At 43.0% G+C, this 18,031-nt stretch overlaps 3 protein-coding genes across 3 annotated transcripts; all 3 read left to right on the forward strand.

Moving 5' to 3' along the window:
- Window positions 1–530: 530 nt before the first annotated feature.
- LOC100835075 (21 kDa protein) lies at window positions 531–1,551 on the forward strand. Its single transcript, XM_003580942.4, has one exon. It carries the CDS (start codon window positions 584–586, stop codon window positions 1,238–1,240), a length of 657 nt encoding a protein of 218 aa, XP_003580990.1. The 5' UTR covers window positions 531–583; the 3' UTR covers window positions 1,241–1,551.
- A 1,752-nt stretch (window positions 1,552–3,303) lies between these two features.
- Window positions 3,304–8,780, forward strand: LOC100822502 (acetyl-CoA acetyltransferase, cytosolic 1). The gene is made up of 14 exons (XM_003580690.4): window positions 3,304–3,513; window positions 3,679–3,775; window positions 4,270–4,368; window positions 4,469–4,642; window positions 4,738–4,843; window positions 5,168–5,306; window positions 5,662–5,739; window positions 5,825–5,890; window positions 6,225–6,310; window positions 7,167–7,266; window positions 7,497–7,607; window positions 7,685–7,726; window positions 7,901–7,987; window positions 8,442–8,780. Exons 2-14 carry the CDS (start codon window positions 3,748–3,750, stop codon window positions 8,529–8,531), a joined length of 1,206 nt encoding a protein of 401 aa, XP_003580738.1. The 5' UTR covers window positions 3,304–3,513; window positions 3,679–3,747; the 3' UTR covers window positions 8,532–8,780.
- A 2,366-nt stretch (window positions 8,781–11,146) lies between these two features.
- On the forward strand, window positions 11,147–13,823 carry LOC104585268. Its single transcript, XM_010241362.3, has 2 exons — window positions 11,147–12,276; window positions 12,811–13,823. Exons 1-2 carry the CDS (start codon window positions 11,210–11,212, stop codon window positions 13,583–13,585), a joined length of 1,842 nt encoding a protein of 613 aa, XP_010239664.2. The 5' UTR covers window positions 11,147–11,209; the 3' UTR covers window positions 13,586–13,823.
- Window positions 13,824–18,031: the final 4,208 nt, after the last annotated feature.

Raw genomic sequence — 18,031 nt, forward strand, 5'->3', positions numbered from 1 at the left:
TACAAACGTGAAACGAATTACACTAGACTAATTTGTATTTGTGAAAGAATGGTTGCATTTGGGGCTTGAAAAGAAAAGAATAATCTGAAATACTGTTACTCTCGTCTTTTTTTTGTTTTGTTTCTATAGGGCTTTGTGCGACTGAATCTGGAGAGAAAAAAAAAATTCTCTTCGAGAGATTAGAGTAATGTAAATTATCTGTAGAATTTACAATAAAATAGTCCTGTAGGAATTACGTAGAAGCCCTAAAGTAGGAGTATATGGATTGCATAAGTGGAACCAACGCCAGCTTTAGGGTGTTTGATCTGTAGCAGAAACGAGTAAACAATTTTTTTAAGGCAGACACCTGCAAATCTGCCAACTCCAAAGTGACATCTACGCCCCTGGATTAACACGGCCGGTCACTCGCCACTCGACGACGGCCAGAAGCAAATTTCCTCTTTTGCCCATCGATCTGATTGGACAGGCGACTCTCCATCACTCTGACCAGGCCACGTCACCCTTTCCATCTTCCCGTTTCCTTTTCTTCCCAACGCCAAACCCGCACGCCAACAAAGGAAACAAACAGTCGAAGCCTGGAAAGATGAGGAGAAGCCACCACCTTCTCGTGCTCTGCCTCCTGATAGCCGCCGCCGCCGCCGCCGCCTCAGCGTCTCAGCTGGCGTCCAAGCCCCGGGCGCCCGCGGTGAGCCCCGCGGCGGCGGCGGACTTCGTGCGCCGGTCGTGCCGCTCGCTGGCGGGCACGGGGTACCCGCGGGACTGCGAGCGGAGCCTGATGCCGCGGGCGCCCGCCGTGGGCCGCAGCCCGCGCCGCCTGGCCCAGGCGGCCCTCGCCGTGGCCGCCGACCGCGCCCGCGCCTGCTCCGCCTACATCGGCGTCTCCCCGAAGGGGAAGGGTTCAAAGGGCGGCGGCGCCATGGGGGACTGCGCGGAGACGGTGCGCGACGCGGCGGGCCTGCTGCGGCAGTCGGCGGCGGAGGTGGGCGCGGGCCGGATGGGCCGGGCCTCGTCCCCGCGGTTCGCGTGGCGGCTCAGCAACGCCCAGACATGGGCCAGCGCCGCCCTCACCGACGCCGACACCTGCCTCGACTCCCTCGCCGCCTCCGGCGCCGGCGGAGCCCCCCGCGACGACGTCAGGCGGAGGGTCGTCGCCGTCGCGCAGGCCACCAGCAACGCGCTCGCGCTCGTCAACCGCCTCCAGCCAGCCGCCCCCCACCCACCACCAGCAGTAGCCACCTAAACTCCATGATCCATCCTCCTCACGACATTGCTGCGGCGGCTGCTAGATACTACTACTACAGTATGTACCCATCGATTCGAGCCTGTCAGATCAATTCCTCGCGACGTACTGCTAGTGAAAGCAATTCCATCGAATTCATCCTGTTTTTGCCCCTTGTTTCATTGTTCGTGACTGCGTTCTATGCAGTAACAACATTTGCTGATTTTGACGGTGTATGGCGGGTGGATCGATGAGGAACGTACCAGTACAGATCGTCTTTATTGTTAGCCAATTTGTAGCTCGTCCAGGACCAGAAAGGAAGGAGCCAGCAATCTTTCGCGAGCGTGTCCAGGATGTGGGCCGCCATGGCCGTTGATTGGTGGTGGTTGGCTCTTTGTCATTACGTCCAGATCGTTCTGGAGACGACGGATTGGGTATAATTTCGTCGGCATGACGCGTGTGACTGTGTCCATCAGTCTTTATCTATAGGAGTATGATGCTGGTGTACTCATTCATGGGCTTGCGCACGGCCATCGATTGATCCAGCAGCACGCGTTGATTGGCATGGCCATGGCCGCCCATCATGCATGAACCAACAGAATGGCTGCAGTCATTCTTCTCATCTCAAGTGACTAGGGGATTGGGTGCAGTCTCCTGACATCTAGATCGCCCTGGCAGCGGAGAAGCGGCTTAATATTTGTACTCCGACACAAGGAGAGAGTGCCGGCCCTCAGTTTTGGGGAGTACCGTGTGCTTTCGAGCATGGATCATTCAAAATTTCAAATGCAAGGAAAACAAATCTTTTTTCCCCGATCCATATTAGTTGTCACTCGTCTAAAATGGATCACGATCGATGACTAATAAGGATCAGAGGGAGTAGTAATTCAATAAATATGCTAGAATACTTTTCATGATGCCTCTCCCGGTGAAAGTCCGTTGGCATGCAGTTTTAGGCATTTTGTTGACATGACATGCTGATTAAACCCAAACTACCTTTTCTTAGGCGTCATTGGACGGCCCTCGAAAAACTGAAACAAGATCTCCTATAAAACTAAAATCAAGATTCTTTGAAGGTCAAAATTGCTAAATCCGTTATCCCTATCTTGATATTTCATCATGTCTCTTGCGACGAGACTAAAGGTCTAGGGATCTCACAGGAAGAAGCCTCCGCTGCTCTGACGTGAAAACAGGAGGAGCCTAGGGGCCTTCTACACGACAATGCTGATCTTGGTCGAGAACTCAACTAATTTGATTGCATATGAGCTTAAGAACCTGGATGAGAAGTGGTCTTGGCAAGTTCAACAACTCTTTATTCACAAATCATGGATGGTTTACCCCTCCAAGTAAAGCCTCATCATGGAGCTCAAGTCATCCGCAGAGTGTGGGGGAGGATAGCCTCGTGATATATATACCCTTCCGCTCAATCAGGTCAACTGTGGTGGTGCGCGAAGTGAGCTCGGATCCTCATGCAACTATGCTTCACAATGTATCTTCATGCAACTATGCTTCAGAATGTATCTTCATGCAACAATGTGGGAGAAGGTTTTGCTAAAATAGCCTCTTCTTAAACACAATTGACAAAAATACACATTCCAAAATTGGTTATAACAAAGATAGCCTAACAAAAACTCCACAAAAAATGTCACGTGGACCCTTCCGCCATCTCAATTTACGATAGCCACTTCCGACCAATCGAGATGACATAAAGAGCCTTGCACCAATTGAGACGGAGGAAGACAACTTGGTGCCACATTCCTCGATCTCAGCAGGCAAAAGATACAGATATGAACGAAGGCCCCTAGGTTTCTTAGGGTAGTCCAAGTCCATGAATGTCCCGTTGTTGGGTCCAAGCAAGCAAACCCAGCCCAGCCCAGCCCAATCCAGTATATTCCTCTGCTCATTTCTAACTACCGTCTCTTTCAACAGCGCCAGAGATTCTAAAAAATAAAATAAAAAATTCAACAGCGCCAGAACAGTCACTCGCTTCTTCTGTCGTTGTCCGGGAACAATTCTGAGCTTTAGCAGCCGGTGTCGCAAAAATAAAGAGAAGAAGAAGAAGCGAGTTTTCGCAGCCGGCGGATCGGGACTTTGACTCCCCGTTGTCCAGGCCAAGCCGCCCCGCCCCGATCTGATCTCTGAGAGTGGGTCCATTCATCTCCGTGCCACTACGCATCTTTCCTTCTTAAACTTCCAACCCCCCTGTCCGATCTCTGCTTAAGCCCCCAACCCCGGAGCCTAACCCCCGCCCCCCCTGCGCCTCGTGCACTCCGCCGCCGCGCCAGATCCAGCTCCAGGCATGCTCCCTCCCTCTTTCTCTCTCCCTTTCTTGTTATTTGCAGAATCGAAATCCTGTTTCTTGATGCCTGCCGCGGTAGCGCCGCTTGTTGTTCTTCTTTGGATTGCGTGTGACGGCGATGGCTGTTTGCTTGATGCCGCGGTGCGCTTGTTTTGCCAAGCAGGTGGAATTGAAGCGCGGGTTGTTCGTCTAATCTGTCGCAGTTCCGAGTCGGACCGTTGGAGCTGCCATCATGGGTTCAGATAATGTCGGCCCGAGAGGTACGTTCTAGTATTTTCTTTCTGCTCTTGTCTCATGTCGCAAGTTTGTGTTTTCTGAACCGCGGGTAAGTTTTGATACAAGCTTTTGTCTACGATAACGTTAATAATGAGCTCATTATTAGCAGTTCAGACTTCATAATCATCAGTTTTTTTTTGGCGCAATTATCGATCTCCGTCGAGAGGCACGACTCTGACTTTAAAAGCAATTTTTTTGATCTAATACATTCCTAGGTGCCGATTGGTTGTTTGCGGTTTGAGTCTAAAACCTCTGCCTGTGATCTTGGATTTTCTGAATCATTGTGTCACCCTTGAATTATGTTCTCAAGTGTCTTGCAATAATCATTGCAAAAGGTGAAATTAAGGGGAGGATCAGTTACAGAGTAATCTGGCATCTACTGGGTTACCTTGGCCATCACCACTCTTCTAGCTAGGAGAGCTAGTCTAGATGCTGTGCAATATGCTGCAATGTGTAACCTTTTCTTCCTGAATGACAGATGTATGTGTTGTTGGAGTCGCACGCACCCCTATGGGTGGTTTCCTTGGCGCCCTGTCTTCCTTGCCTGCTACTAAACTTGGATCCATAGCCATTGAAGGTGAGATCACTACTTTCTCTATATACCCCTGAACGTATAATTTGTTGAGTTTGTTTAACACAATATTAATAATTAATAACTTGATGACTGGGTTGACCAGCTGCTCTTAAAAGGGCACATGTTGATCCATCCCTTGTGCAGGAGGTCTACTTTGGTAATGTCTTGAGTGCTAACTTGGGGCAAGCTCCTGCGAGACAGGCTGCTTTAGGTGCGAGAATACCAAACACGGTTGTTTGCACCACAGTTAACAAAGTCTGTGCATCTGGCATGAAAGGTTTGAGTTTGTATGGCCATGATCTTGTGTTCACAGTTCCTATAAGCGAGAAGTTTTCTCTGACCATGATCTTCTTTATTTTTTCCTTTCTGCAGCAACCATGTTTGCTGCACAGTCAATTCTACTGGGCAGCAATGATATTGTAGTGGCAGGTGGTATGGAAAGCATGTCGAATGCTCCGAAATACATTGGTGAAGCTAGGTCAGTAAAGTGTTCTTCAGGTTGTATCGTGATGAAATATATATAACTGAAGACCAATCTTCCTTTGCTTGGTGAATGAACTAAGCACATAACGAGGAATAACAGGATGTCAAAATATCCATTTGAAACTCTGGTGTCACCTGTCTTTAGATTGCTTTTGTTGTACTTTGTATTGCTTCATTCATTCACCTTTTTTAAGGTAGCCAGTTAAAAGTTTAAACTATATTATGTTCTTTGTCAGAATGGGTTTGAAATACAATGTTAGTTTATGCCTATTTTATGTCATGGTGGTGGCAACTTAGTGATTTGTGCAATCAAATGCAGAAAAGGTTCTCGCTTCGGACATGACAGCCTCATTGATGGTATGCTTAAGGATGGCCTTTGGGATGTATACGGTGATTGTGCTATGGGAGTGTGTGCTGAGCTTTGTGCTGACAATCATGCCCTGACAAGGGAAGACCAGGTAACTTATGACAACTTTTAGTAACCACCTTCTGGTGTTGTTATTATTCTTGCATTGTCTAGCACAGAAGGGCGCATTTTCTCAATTACTTCTAGAGATCCTGTAGAGGTGAATTAAATATTGAAACACTTGAACAATTGGTCTTTTGGGTGCACTGAGCTATTCAGTACAGAACAATATGTTTTGGCACCTTATCACTTCCTGATATATATTTTTCTCACTGTTTTGTGGAGGAATATAACATAGCAGAGTTAAACTTGTTATATATCTTGAAAATCTTGTAGGTTTTGATCTGACGTTCTTCTACATTATATTTATTAGCTGCGACATATCTGAATTTATACATTTTATGTAGGACGCTTATGCAATTCAAAGTAATGAGCGTGGAATTGCTGCTCGTGACAGTGGTGCTTTTGCATGGGAGATTGCTCCGGTGATTTTATCTCTCTTTGCCAAAGTTAGTAATAGACAATCGTTCCTTTATTAGTTTTCCTAATGCTCTGCGTCCTATCAACCAGATTGAAGTTCCTGGTGGAAGAGGGAAGCCACCAGTAATTGTTGACAAAGACGAGAGTCTAGACAAGGTAATTTTTTTATATATAGTAATGGGTATAAATAAACTATATGGCCATTCCTCATGTTGTTTAGTTAGCAGTAGCTGTATATTTCCTTTTAGATCAACCAAATTTGTTTGAAGCAAGTTGTGTTTTTCTCCATTCTTTAATTGGTGCTTTCATCATTCATGCATTGTGTAGTGAAATATAATATATACTAGGCTAAAAAGTATTAATAGGAAATACAAATTACATTATTGGCAAAGTTTTGTCTTGTAGTTAATTGAAACAAGGAAAATATGTCATTTTTATAATTTTGTTATGTGATACTACTACCGTGTAATATGAGCCTTGTGTCTCTTAGTTTGACCCAGCGAAACTGAGGAAGCTCCGGCCAAGTTTCAAGGAGAATGCCGGTACTGTTACTGCTGGGAATGCTTCTAGTATAAGGTGCTTGCTTGCCATTTGTTTTATTTCTGAGCCTTGTGGAGGAGTACTTTGGTGGTATTGGCCTTCGGGCCACCGATGTTGGCAGAACATACTAGTGATTAGCACAAGTATGGTGCTAAAAGATGTGTTTTGTTTCTTGTTAACACTTAATAATTTGTTCTATACTATGTGTTGAACTTGATTAGTTTTCTTGCTTTCCTCTGTACTGCCTTATTTAACTGCTGTTTGTTCTTGCAAATTTCTAGTCCTGTTTAATATTTATGTTTTGGCTGCTTGCCTGCTTGGTATGTAATTACAATCCAATTAGTGGTGAATGTTAGGGTGTGTTTGGTTCATACCAGCACCTTTTCTTCTAAACTGTGGCAAGCCACAAGTGTGGTGAAGAAATTGGTTGCCACAACTTAGAGAAAGTTTGCCAAAAGTAAGAGTCTATGACAGGTGGGACAGAGTGCTAAGAAAGTATGTCATGCCACAGTTGTGGCAGTTTAACAAACAGTAGCCTAACAGCGTTGCCCACTTGTGGCAAATATTGGCAAGGTTGGGCTATGAATAAAAAATTGCCTTAGTATGTTGTTTCGCATTCGAATAGGAATTTTGTAAATGTCCATCCAATAAAAAATGTTGAGATTCTTTTGTATACAGCTCATTGTTGGTAAAGAGGAATTTTGATCCTTTGATCCTTGCTAGTGCAAATAGGAATTTTGTAACCTGAGTCTTGGACCCTCTTTTCATCCTACTTTCTTACTGGTTTCCTTTTCCATTGACTGGCATTATCTAATGTACTGCCCACAATTTCCTAGTGTGTTTGGTTATGCACTGAATATGCGATACTTATCGGTTGTTTTACATGGTGCAGTGATGGTGCTGCCGCATTAGTACTGGTGAGTGGGCAGAAGGCTCAAGAACTTGGACTACAAGTACTAGCAAGGATCAAAGGATTTGCCGATGCAGCTCAGGTAAGTCACGGTACCAGTTCTTATCTTAGTTAGGAGTAGATTAACCTCTTGTAGGCAAGTGGGTACATAATGATCTTTATTCTGGACGGATATAGTGATGTCTAGGTTCTGGATGGATATAGGTGTCCATCTTATGTGGAATATTTTTATGTGATTACAGTTTCTGAATGTTATTCTCATCAACATTTGTAATCTGGAATGATATTTCTAACTACCAGTTCGTTACACAGGCCCCTGAACTATTTACCACTACACCAGCACTAGCCATACCGAAGGCTCTATCAAATGCTGGCTTAGAATCCTCTTCTGTTGATTTTTACGAAATTAATGAAGCCTTTTCGGTATGGTCTTGATCATTTGTTCCACTAATTACCAAAGGCATTTTTTATAATCATATTGTTTCCACTTTTCAATACAGGCTGTTGCACTTGCAAATCAAAAGCTTCTCGGGATTCCTTCGGTAAGTGCTGCCTTGGTTCAACTATTCTTTTTCCAGGCCTTAAACTAAGCTAACTTTCCTGTCAGGAAATGCATCTTAATTATTTAGTGTTTCCTATTCACCAGCGATATTTAGTGTATACTACAGATGATAGTTACTACTTCAGTGCTCATAACAGTCTTTTGCTGCTTTCAGGAAAAGATTAATGTACATGGAGGCGCTGTGTCTTTAGGACACCCCCTTGGATGCAGTGGCGCTCGCATTTTGGTCACTCTTATTGGTGTAAGTTCTCTCTCTGGTGGCGTTATTTTGTGTTCCGATCATGTGTGAGAATTTTGTTCGAGGACGTATCTTGTTTCTAGTAGAAGGTAAATACTGAAATCGAGTGATACTTAAAAGTAGCATTAGACATCTTGTCGGTGGCTACAAAGGTAAGCCATCTTTAGTACTGCAATCCAGTATATTTTTTTAATCTTTGTGCAAAATATCTGCTAAAACGGTCTTAGCTAAATCTTTAGCCTGTGCCAGATATTTTTTTCTCCGAACTGTTACTTGAGTCACAGATGGAAATTTTATATCCCGTGATTCCATTTACCATCTCTTCCCCCTCTCAAGTCCCCTTGAAGTACGTTGCAATGATTTTTTCAATTGCCACCATTTACGACGTCACATCTGCAATGCCTGTTTCTCATAGTTGCTGATGCAAACTAAGTACAATCATGTTTCTTCTCAATAGGTTCTCAGGGAGAAGGGTGGCAAAATCGGGGTTGCTGGTGTCTGCAACGGTGGAGGCGGAGCATCCGCACTTGTTCTCGAGTTAGCTTAGAACTCCAGTGACATATCCAAAGAACTTGGGATGCGTCCATTGAGTACAAGATGAAGTTGGGAGTGGCCCTATTTCAGCTGCTACCGTGACAGGATGTAAAATCATTTCGTAATAGCTGTATCCGGCAAGTGACCATGTTTAACTTCTGGGCCAGTTTTCTGGGATAACCTTCTATCAGCAGTTGTAATAAAGCAGGTTTGTGCTACGAAATTTCATTGTCTTTCTACAGCTTGTGAATATTTTCTTCCAGCTGGTGAAGTGCAGAAGCACTGTTCTGATGATTCATTTACAATAGTGCAAGTTACACTGCGTCACTATGAAGTATGAACGTTCCCTTAGTTTGCACGTAGATGACTAACATATCGCTGTTCATTTAACTTGTGTTATCAAGAAAAAAAAGAAAAAAAACTATAGGGACATTTGTCAGACGGTCAAACCGTTCTATTTTTGAGTACATGCAACGTCAATGTGGTGTTCCATTGAGTCGTAATAGAGTAATTCAACTGCCCCCTGATCGGTTTTGTAAACAATACCACCCCTTAGAAAACATCCCTAAAAAAAAGATAACATCCCAAAAACCCTGGTAAAACTCCTAAAAACCTTGCCATGGGAAAAATGGAGAAAATGTACTTGGCATACAATGTCTATGTGTGCATGGATTGCATAGTTAAAAACCTGCTATGTGAGGACACTTCGAGGAAACTTCTCCAAGTCTTCTCATGCCAATGCTCTTTGCACATCTTTGAAAGGTAGATGATGGCAATAACTTCTTTGAATAAATTTGCAAATTTGGTACACAGTACCTTTATTTTGTCATTTTGTGCATTTTTTGCAGCTCATGTGCATAGAAACAATGAAAAACTTGGGGTTTATGTCGGTGATCGCAGAACATCCAACCCACATGCATTCTGAATGCGGTGTGTCATTCTTCTGAGCCAGACGCATTCTTGAGAGACCTTCTTGAGATGCTTCATAGTGTAATTATTTATGAGTGATTTATAGACGTGGATAGTAAAGTCTGTTTCAACGACTTCTAGGAAATTGTAGTTTCTCCACATAGAAGCACACATCCAGTCAGTGATTTGGAAGTATACAGGTCGGAGAAATAACCTACATCAACATAACCCATCAAAGTTTTTTTTTTGCGGGTGCATAACCCATCAAAGTTAAGTCCTGGTTTTCTCCCATCGAATAACGCAATATCCTTGCTTCCCTAGATATAATGAAGAATTTCCTTTATGCCTTTCCAATGCCTTTAGGCGTTGGGGGTTCTGCACTATAACTTGCCAGTAGGTTGTGAAAACAATGTCAAGTCATAGTTTCCTGAATACATGAGTGCTCAAATTGCGCTCAAATATGGAGTTTCTGACCCCAGTGCATCCTCCCTCATATCCAGGTCTACGTGGATCCTTTTGTTGCTATAAGTATCTCACAAACATAGGTGTCATTGATGCGCATGCCTTGTCATGTTCAATCATTTCTAACACCTTCTAACTGTAAGCACATAGGTGCACCAATATTTCTTCCCGGAGATTGCTCTTGGACCGTTTCCGACTTCAAATTCGGTGCCGAATGTCCTCCACGGGCATGTAACGGGGTGTCTCAGGACGTTCTCATGATATCTATTTTCGCCCCTCAACGTGCCAACACATCAATTTTCCCTTTTTCTCGTTTGCAAATAAATGCTTATGGGAAGGGCCGGAAGATCTTCATACGACCTTTGCAGGAGCGGCACTTGGCACTTGATTCTTGGCGTGTCTTGGTTTCGTCCCCGCTTCAATCGGGATGTCTTGCACACCAGACATTTGTGTAGATCTTTGTAATCATTGCGCCAAACAACGCAGTCATTCAGAGAGGGCAGACAACCTTGTTTGCTTTCACAAGTGCTCATAGGCACAGGCTGTCCTTGGGAAAGAAAAATTCCAAGCAAAGCCGGTGTCTCATTGAAGCCTGTCTCCGATTGTCGTGGGATCGCCGATGGCCACGGGTATTACATTTGGTATCAGATTCAAGACGATTTGGTGAGATTAATTCAATGGCGTTGGTAAGAGTACTGAGCTCATTTCTCTCGATCCAAGCGGTGAAATCCCTAGATGAACGCATTTTTGTTCGTCTTCTCTGGGCTATATATCCTCGCAGAACTCTGGTCATTGAATCAAATTAACCTTAATGAATAACTAATGATTTCAAAAAATAAATGATCAAAAGGAAAAGAAGAAAAAAGCAAGCAGGGTGCATACAAATCAATGTTCTTTGCTTCCACCGATCGAAATGAAAAGAATAAAAACAGCAGAGTACAGACAGGACGGAACAGCAGAAAGAAGAAAAGAAAAAGCTGCATGCAGATATATGCGAGACCTTACTTACATTGGGGTTAATTAGCAGAAATAAGTAACAAATGAGAAGGAAGAAAGCATCATGCACAAATCAATGTTCTTTGCCTCCACAGTAAAAGAGCTCAGCAGCAAAGGACACAAGGTGCACAGGCAGACAGTAGTAGAAAGAGGAAAAGGAAATATGCTGCATGCATCTATACGGTGATCTCTCTTTGGGGTTAACGTCCCTAGCGCTATGTAATCAAGCTTCCCTCTCCTTAACACCCCCACACGGCCACACCCCAGTTCAGTTCAGGCTTACATTGCAGTCGATCTGAATCAAACACACTTACACTTACGTCCATGGATCCTGGAGAGCCGCACCTGCGAGACACGATGAACATGACAAGGGCGCTGGAGGCCCTGTCCCCCTACCTCAAAACTCCGCGCCGGACAGTCATCCAGATCGAAGCCTTGGTGGTTTCGGCAGTGGCATTGCTGTTCCTGCAGCTCATTCTGGGCCCCTGGCGCCGGAGGTCCAACCACTGGTTCCTGCAAGGTACCCTGTGGCTTGTTTACACGGTCACCTTCCCTTTGATCACCTACACCCTCGTCCAGATGGTTTCTTCCCCAGTGAAGAACGTCCTCTATCCTTTCTGGGCCATTCTCCTCTTTTGGGCTGCCGGATGCTCCAACGCCATGACCGTCTATAGCCTCGAAGACAGCAAGCAGTGGAAGCGGTATAGCTTTGAGCTCCTTCAGTATTTCATCTATCTAAGCTATATAGCGTCTCTGCTTGTACCTGGTTCAAATCGCTTGACGATTCACAAGCCGCGGCGTCCAGAGGTGCTTTTGCCACAGCCTGTTTTCTTCCCTCTGATTTTCCTGGTGTCCGCGGTGTTTACTACAAATTTGTTCAGAATAATTTCTGTTTGGATGATCACCAATTCTAATCCCAGCAAATTAGTGGCTGACCACATGCGGGTCCAGGTGGACCAAAGAGATGCTGATCATCAGGGCCAAGGCCAGGATGAGCCATTCGATTTCGATCCTGTCACGATGAAGGGCTACAGATATCTTATTTGGCCCACACCCAGATGTCATCTGATCCTTACCATAGAAGCTATCAAACTTGTGGATGGACCCATAACCATCAAGGAAATATGGGACATGACATTTGATGACAGCTTGCTCAACACAACTCAAGTTGGCCCTTCACAACTGAAAAATGTATGCCTCTCAATTGCTCTGTCTAACTTGCTGCGGCGCCGCTTCTTTGGGATGGATTGTGCCGAAGCCGGACTTCCAGAGACCCGCAAGTTTGCACTTGAGGGTTTATTTGCGGAAGAAGATCAAGCCAACAATTACTCCAGAGGATTTCATGTCATCGAGGTAGAACTGGGTTTCCTCTACGACTTGTTCTTCACCAAGTATGCAACTCTCTTTCAGACAGAGTTTCATTTCCTGTTTTATCTTCTTCTCAAATTAATCATCACATGTTGCTGTGGACTATTACTGCTTCGATACTCCCCCACCATCAAAATATTTGACCCAATAATCGAGGTTGGCACAAGAAGGGTCGATGTTACCATCACAGTCCTGATTATGGCAGCCATCCTTCTATTTGAAGCACTTCAAGTTATACTATATTTGACATCAGACTGGGCCACCGTTTCACTAGCTTGGAGATATACCAAAGGACTTCAGTCCAATCTCATTGTTTCCATCTTGAATTTTCTTATCCTTAGCTCCAAGAAAATGTTTGCCAAGATAAACTCGTTTGGATATTGGCAAAATAAGATGGGCCAGTCATCTCTTATTGAATGCTGTTTCCGTGCCAAACCGTTCTATATGAACCCCATGTTTGGCATATTTACGCTTCCAGTTTTCTACATGACGATGCCATCTTTTCATTCTTTGGTATTTTCAAAGAAGACGTTCCAAGAGGTTCCTTCTTTGGTCAGGAAAGAGATAGTTTCCTGCTTGCGGAAGTACAGCAACGGTGGTCCTCTAACTAATGGAGAAACAGCATTGCATCTCCATGGAGAATTCTCCTGGACTGTCAATCTAGGGAATCATAGCCAGACAGTGGTCATGCTTCTTTGGCACATTGCAACTGAGTACTGCAGCATGGCAGCTTCCCATGATCAAGAGGCAGATATTGAGAGTGGTCCACAGCCAGATGTGAAAATGAAGATAGAGAACTACAAGCAAGTTGCCATCACCTTATCCAGATATTGTGCCTACTTGATATCCTTTGTTCCAGAACTCCTTCCTGGGAACTCTACAGATATATTGTATGTCTTCAACGACGTGCTATTGGAAGGGCGTTGTGCGCTGCGTCAAGGCAAGCCGAGTAGGAATGAATTGCTCAAGGTCATCACCGATTCTGAGAGCGGCGGCGGCGACGGCGGCGGCGGCGACGACGACGACCACAACAACAACAACACCACCACCACCACCACCAACAACAACACCAACACCAACACCACCACCAACAACAACAACATCAGTGAAGATAGCATCTTCGTCAAAGGCTTGAAGCTAGGGAGGGCTCTGGAGGAGAAAGATGCTCTCTATCGCTGGGAGCTGATGGCAGAATTCTGGGTTGAGACCATCGTCTACATCGCGCCATCGGACAATGCTGCGGCACACATGGGACGCCTTGCGCAAGGAGGTGAATTCCTTACTCATGTCTGGGCTATCCTCACACACGCAGGCATCCTCAAACGTGACTAGCAGCAAGCCCCTGTAATACGTGCTTTGTGTGCTTGGCTTCTTCTGCACTTATATGTTCTCTTTGTTGTCCTATCACTATGCCGACAAGTGTGTTCATTTTGATCCTGGTTTTACCTGTCGTATGTTTGTATCAATCAGGTGTGATATGTCAGTCCATCTGTAATGAATGTGTGCTTATCTGAAAGACTTCATTGTTCAGTGAAGTTGGTTATTAGAAATTCAGCCTGTTTTTAACACTTGTTCACCATGTTTCAACTCTCGTTTTTTGTTATTGAGTTTTCTTTTCATTTTTTGTGGAAAAGGCAGCCGCCTTACAATTCAACTAGATACAAAAGGAAAGTGAAAATTATGGCAAAACAGAATGAAAAATAAATCAGGCAACAAAGTTGGAAGTGCCACTGGAAGGGCCCGGAGGCATTTCAAATTGTTGTAACTGATCCCACCAAATATTTGCCATCCTTGATTGCCACCATTCTGTTTTTTTTTTCCACAGGAGATCACTTTTAGCACCCGGAGGAGACCACATCCGAGTTATCATGCAACTCAAACGGAGTGCTGCAGCTTAGAAATGCAAAGATGCACGAAATAATCAGAACAGACCTAGCTTGTATCGATCCACAACAAGTGAAAAGAAGAGACATGTCTTGCTGCTTTGCTGGTAAATTGGTAGAAATTGGGAATTCTCTCGCTGGATTAGAAGAGGCATGCCCGGTGCGGAGCTTTCCGGCAAGGTCGACGAGTGCTCCGGCCGTCGGCGCTGGGCTTGCCCGCAAAGTCAACGAGGGCTCGGGCCGATTTGGCTTGCCAGCGGCCGCGATGACTTGGGCCGGTGGCAAGGGTTACGAGCCAGGGTGACGAGCGGCTTGCCAGCGACTGTAGACGTCAAATGGGATGCCCCTCACGATGCAATTTAGATTTTACTGTTAATTCTTTTTAATGAGAAATGTCTATTATTCTTTCCAGAAATGAATGGTGAAGATTTATATACTTTTTTTTTTAGGGAAATTAGTATCATGGCCCTCGCAAATGCGAGGGCATCGACTAACAGTGTTAGATAAATAGTCCGAAAATGACGGGTAAACACATTGTGGTTTCGTAGGTATAAATTTAAAGCTTTATAGTTATTGATATTTTGTTATATATTACAAATCATTATGTATTCTCCCATTTAACTTTGTATGCAAAAAAGATGGAACACTTAATTTATATGCTACATTGCCTTTTTATCTGAGAGTTTTATTGAATTCTTGTCTAGAATACACCTAAATCGCAATTGTACTAAACCAAGGCAATACCAACCTGATACTAAGTACTCAAACCAAGCATGTCAAACCTTAAACCAATCATGTTTGGTAAAATTGGTGGCATACATGTATAGCAACAAAATGACATGTAAATTCAAGGGCATTGTTAGTACGAGCTAGCTATTTAAAATTCTATTTGGAGGAAGTGCATTAATTTTATTTCCTACTGGATGATTCACACATTTTTATGGCGTGCGATTATTTCCTAGAATGATCGGGAAATGTCTTTGTTGTAATTTTTTAGTTACTTTAATTTTCACATGTAGATGAGAGCACTACACTATTTGAAACAATACACTTGAATCTGTATGCATTTTTTTAATGGGCTTTAAGAATGTTTGTTTTCCCATTTTATTACCCATGATTGCTTTTATTCCTAAAATTATGAGTACGCAATTGGCAACCAATTTTTTAATACATGTAGTAAAGTTTTATTTATGTTTGTCTGGTGGAGTAGTCTTGTAAGTTAAGCCGATCCTTGGAAGGGTGTATTCATGATTTTGTTTTGGGGGTATTTCCCTTTCATTTGGAGTTCTACTGATCTTGATCTCCCTTCCAACTCCTGGGGACACATGATTTGTGTCAGATTTGTTTCCAACATTGTTCAAGCATTTATTCACGCCGTTCCTAGCACTCATATATAGGTTTGAAATGCCGATTTATTTTACTTAAAAAATTGGTTCATATGCGACCAATACACTTAGAATTGTTTTCTTCTAGGTGATCGTACACATACCTATCAATGCTGGGTCAATGTGAACGTATTTGCCCAATCAGTTAACATGTTTGAAAGAATTGATGTTGGACTTACTTGATCCTTAGTATTCACGGGAGATTAGGTCACTTATGAGATCCATAGAGATTTGTATATCCGAGAAGAGAAAAAAAGTGTTTACCTATGTCCAAATAGAAGGACAGTTTTGTCGACCACCAAAGAGAATGCTTTTTGTCCAAGTACAATTAAAAGAGCAGGTTTAAACATATCCTTACTAATTTAGATATATGTATGTTGATGTCCAATATTTTTCTATCTGTGGTTATGTTGATGTTCTCTCACTTGTTTTTATTGAGCACCATGATGTGTATCGAACCATAATGACTGATTTTTGGTTTGAAGTTTCACTTCACATCAACATGACTGAAACATTGCTTATGAAATTTTTTTTGATGCTCTTCCATCTTTTTTCTTGGGGGTCTATCTTTTTCTGATTGCTCCGTCATGTATTTCTAATTAGTTGAATATACCTTGATATCATGCATATTTTGTTCTTTCCGCACGTCACGCTCCCTCCCGGCTCAGAGCATGATGCAGTCCTTGCTACGGATGCAAATAAAGATCCAGTAAAAATAATATACATTTTACATAACCTTTCAAGAATGTGCAACCTCCAAAATCTGAGAAAAATTTATTGTATGACCTATAATCACCTTGTGATAAATATATAGGTGCCATGCAAATGCTAAGGCGAACCATGTATTCTCGAAATGGTTCCACTCCATCTATAAAAGGTGCACATCAATAACTTTAGATGATATTATTAGCTTCGCTAACATGAAGGCGTTTAACTCTTAGTACTAATAAGTAATTAAAAATTGTGCTAATGTTTTTTGATGAAGGAAAGCAATGATAAAAGCATTAAACTCTTAGCACTACCAAACACTCCTTCCGTTTTGTACTAAATCCATGCCAATTAATATGTAACGGAGGGAGTAATTAAAAACTGTGCTAATGTTAGTTTAGCTGATTATATGGTATTGATAAAAAATATGAGCAAACTGTTTAATAAGCGTACTTCAATAGGTTGTTTAATAGCGCACAGCTAAATAAAAAAAATCCCTGTTGGCTCTCAAGTGCCAGGTAGCCCTTTTTGGACATTTTTCCAGAATCACATTTTTGTGTTTCAAAAAATCATGAAAAGAATATACATGCACAGGTGAACGTATGTTGCATGTATATAAATTTTTAATTATGAAATATTTGTGATTTTTAGCTAAAAACAAATACACAGGTGTCAAATAGATTTACAGGTTACAATTTTTACATCCTCAGATTTATGTTTTTGCAGAAATCATAAATCAATATATTTCTTGATGAAAATTTACATGTGTGTAGTCTATATCTATACTTATACTTGATTTTTTTTCTGAAACTTCTAAATGTGATTTTTTGAACCCATAGTTCTGAAGAATTTCTAAAAGATAATCACATCGCACTGAATCGAAAGCCTTAGCAATGTCCAATTTCAGGAACACCAGGGAGGAACGGTGCCCGTGTGCCTGCTTGACCATGTTTTGCACATACAAAAAATTGTACTGGATAGTTCTGCCTTTTATGAACGCACTTTGGCTCATTGAGATCAATTTTGGCAGCTCAAGGCGCAGGTCTGATAGCTAATAACTTGCAAAGTTTTTTGGAGACACTATGCATTAAACTAACCGGCCTCAGATCCTTTGCCATCTGAGCATTTTCCTTCTTTGGCAACAGGACAATGTTGGCAGTAATCAGAAATTTCCAGTGGTGCCCTCTCAATTGATGAAACTGGCTGATAGCATTAAGCAAATCGCTCTTTATTATGTTCCAGCAGCTCTTAAAAAATCCACCAATAAATCCATCAGGCCCGGGAGCTTTTTCGGTATTCATATCTTCAACTGCAAAGTGCAGTTGCTCCATGGTGAATCCCTCATCAAGGTGCTGGAGCTCCAGGCATGGCATTCTCAGAAAATTCCAATTTAGTCTTCTTTCCCTTGAGGAGCTTGTTCCCACCTGGTTCTTGAAATGCTCAAATAGGGTCGACGCCTTGCTTTCATGATCAGTGAACACCCCGTTAGGACCTTGCAACAGGGGAATATGATTTTTCTTTCGGCGCCCATTAGCTCTAAGGTGAATTTTTTTTATCCAAGTTAATCTTGATCGTTGTCGCCATTTGGTTCTGTCAATTGCAGAGAGCCCTAGCAGAATACTAGCTTTTAATTTTCTTCTGAATGCTCGTTCTTGGCTCGAGAGCTCCCTGTCCTCTTGTGCTAAATCCGATTGGAAAATAACCTCATTGGCGATTTTCGCTTTCCATTTCATCTTTGACATCTGCTCTTTGTTCCAGCTCTTAAAGGCACCTGCCGATCTACATAGCTTGGTGCGCAGAAT

This window comes from Brachypodium distachyon, chromosome 5 (assembly GCF_000005505.3).
Source record: "Brachypodium distachyon strain Bd21 chromosome 5, Brachypodium_distachyon_v3.0, whole genome shotgun sequence".
Classification (NCBI taxonomy): Eukaryota; Viridiplantae; Streptophyta; class Magnoliopsida; order Poales; family Poaceae; genus Brachypodium; species Brachypodium distachyon.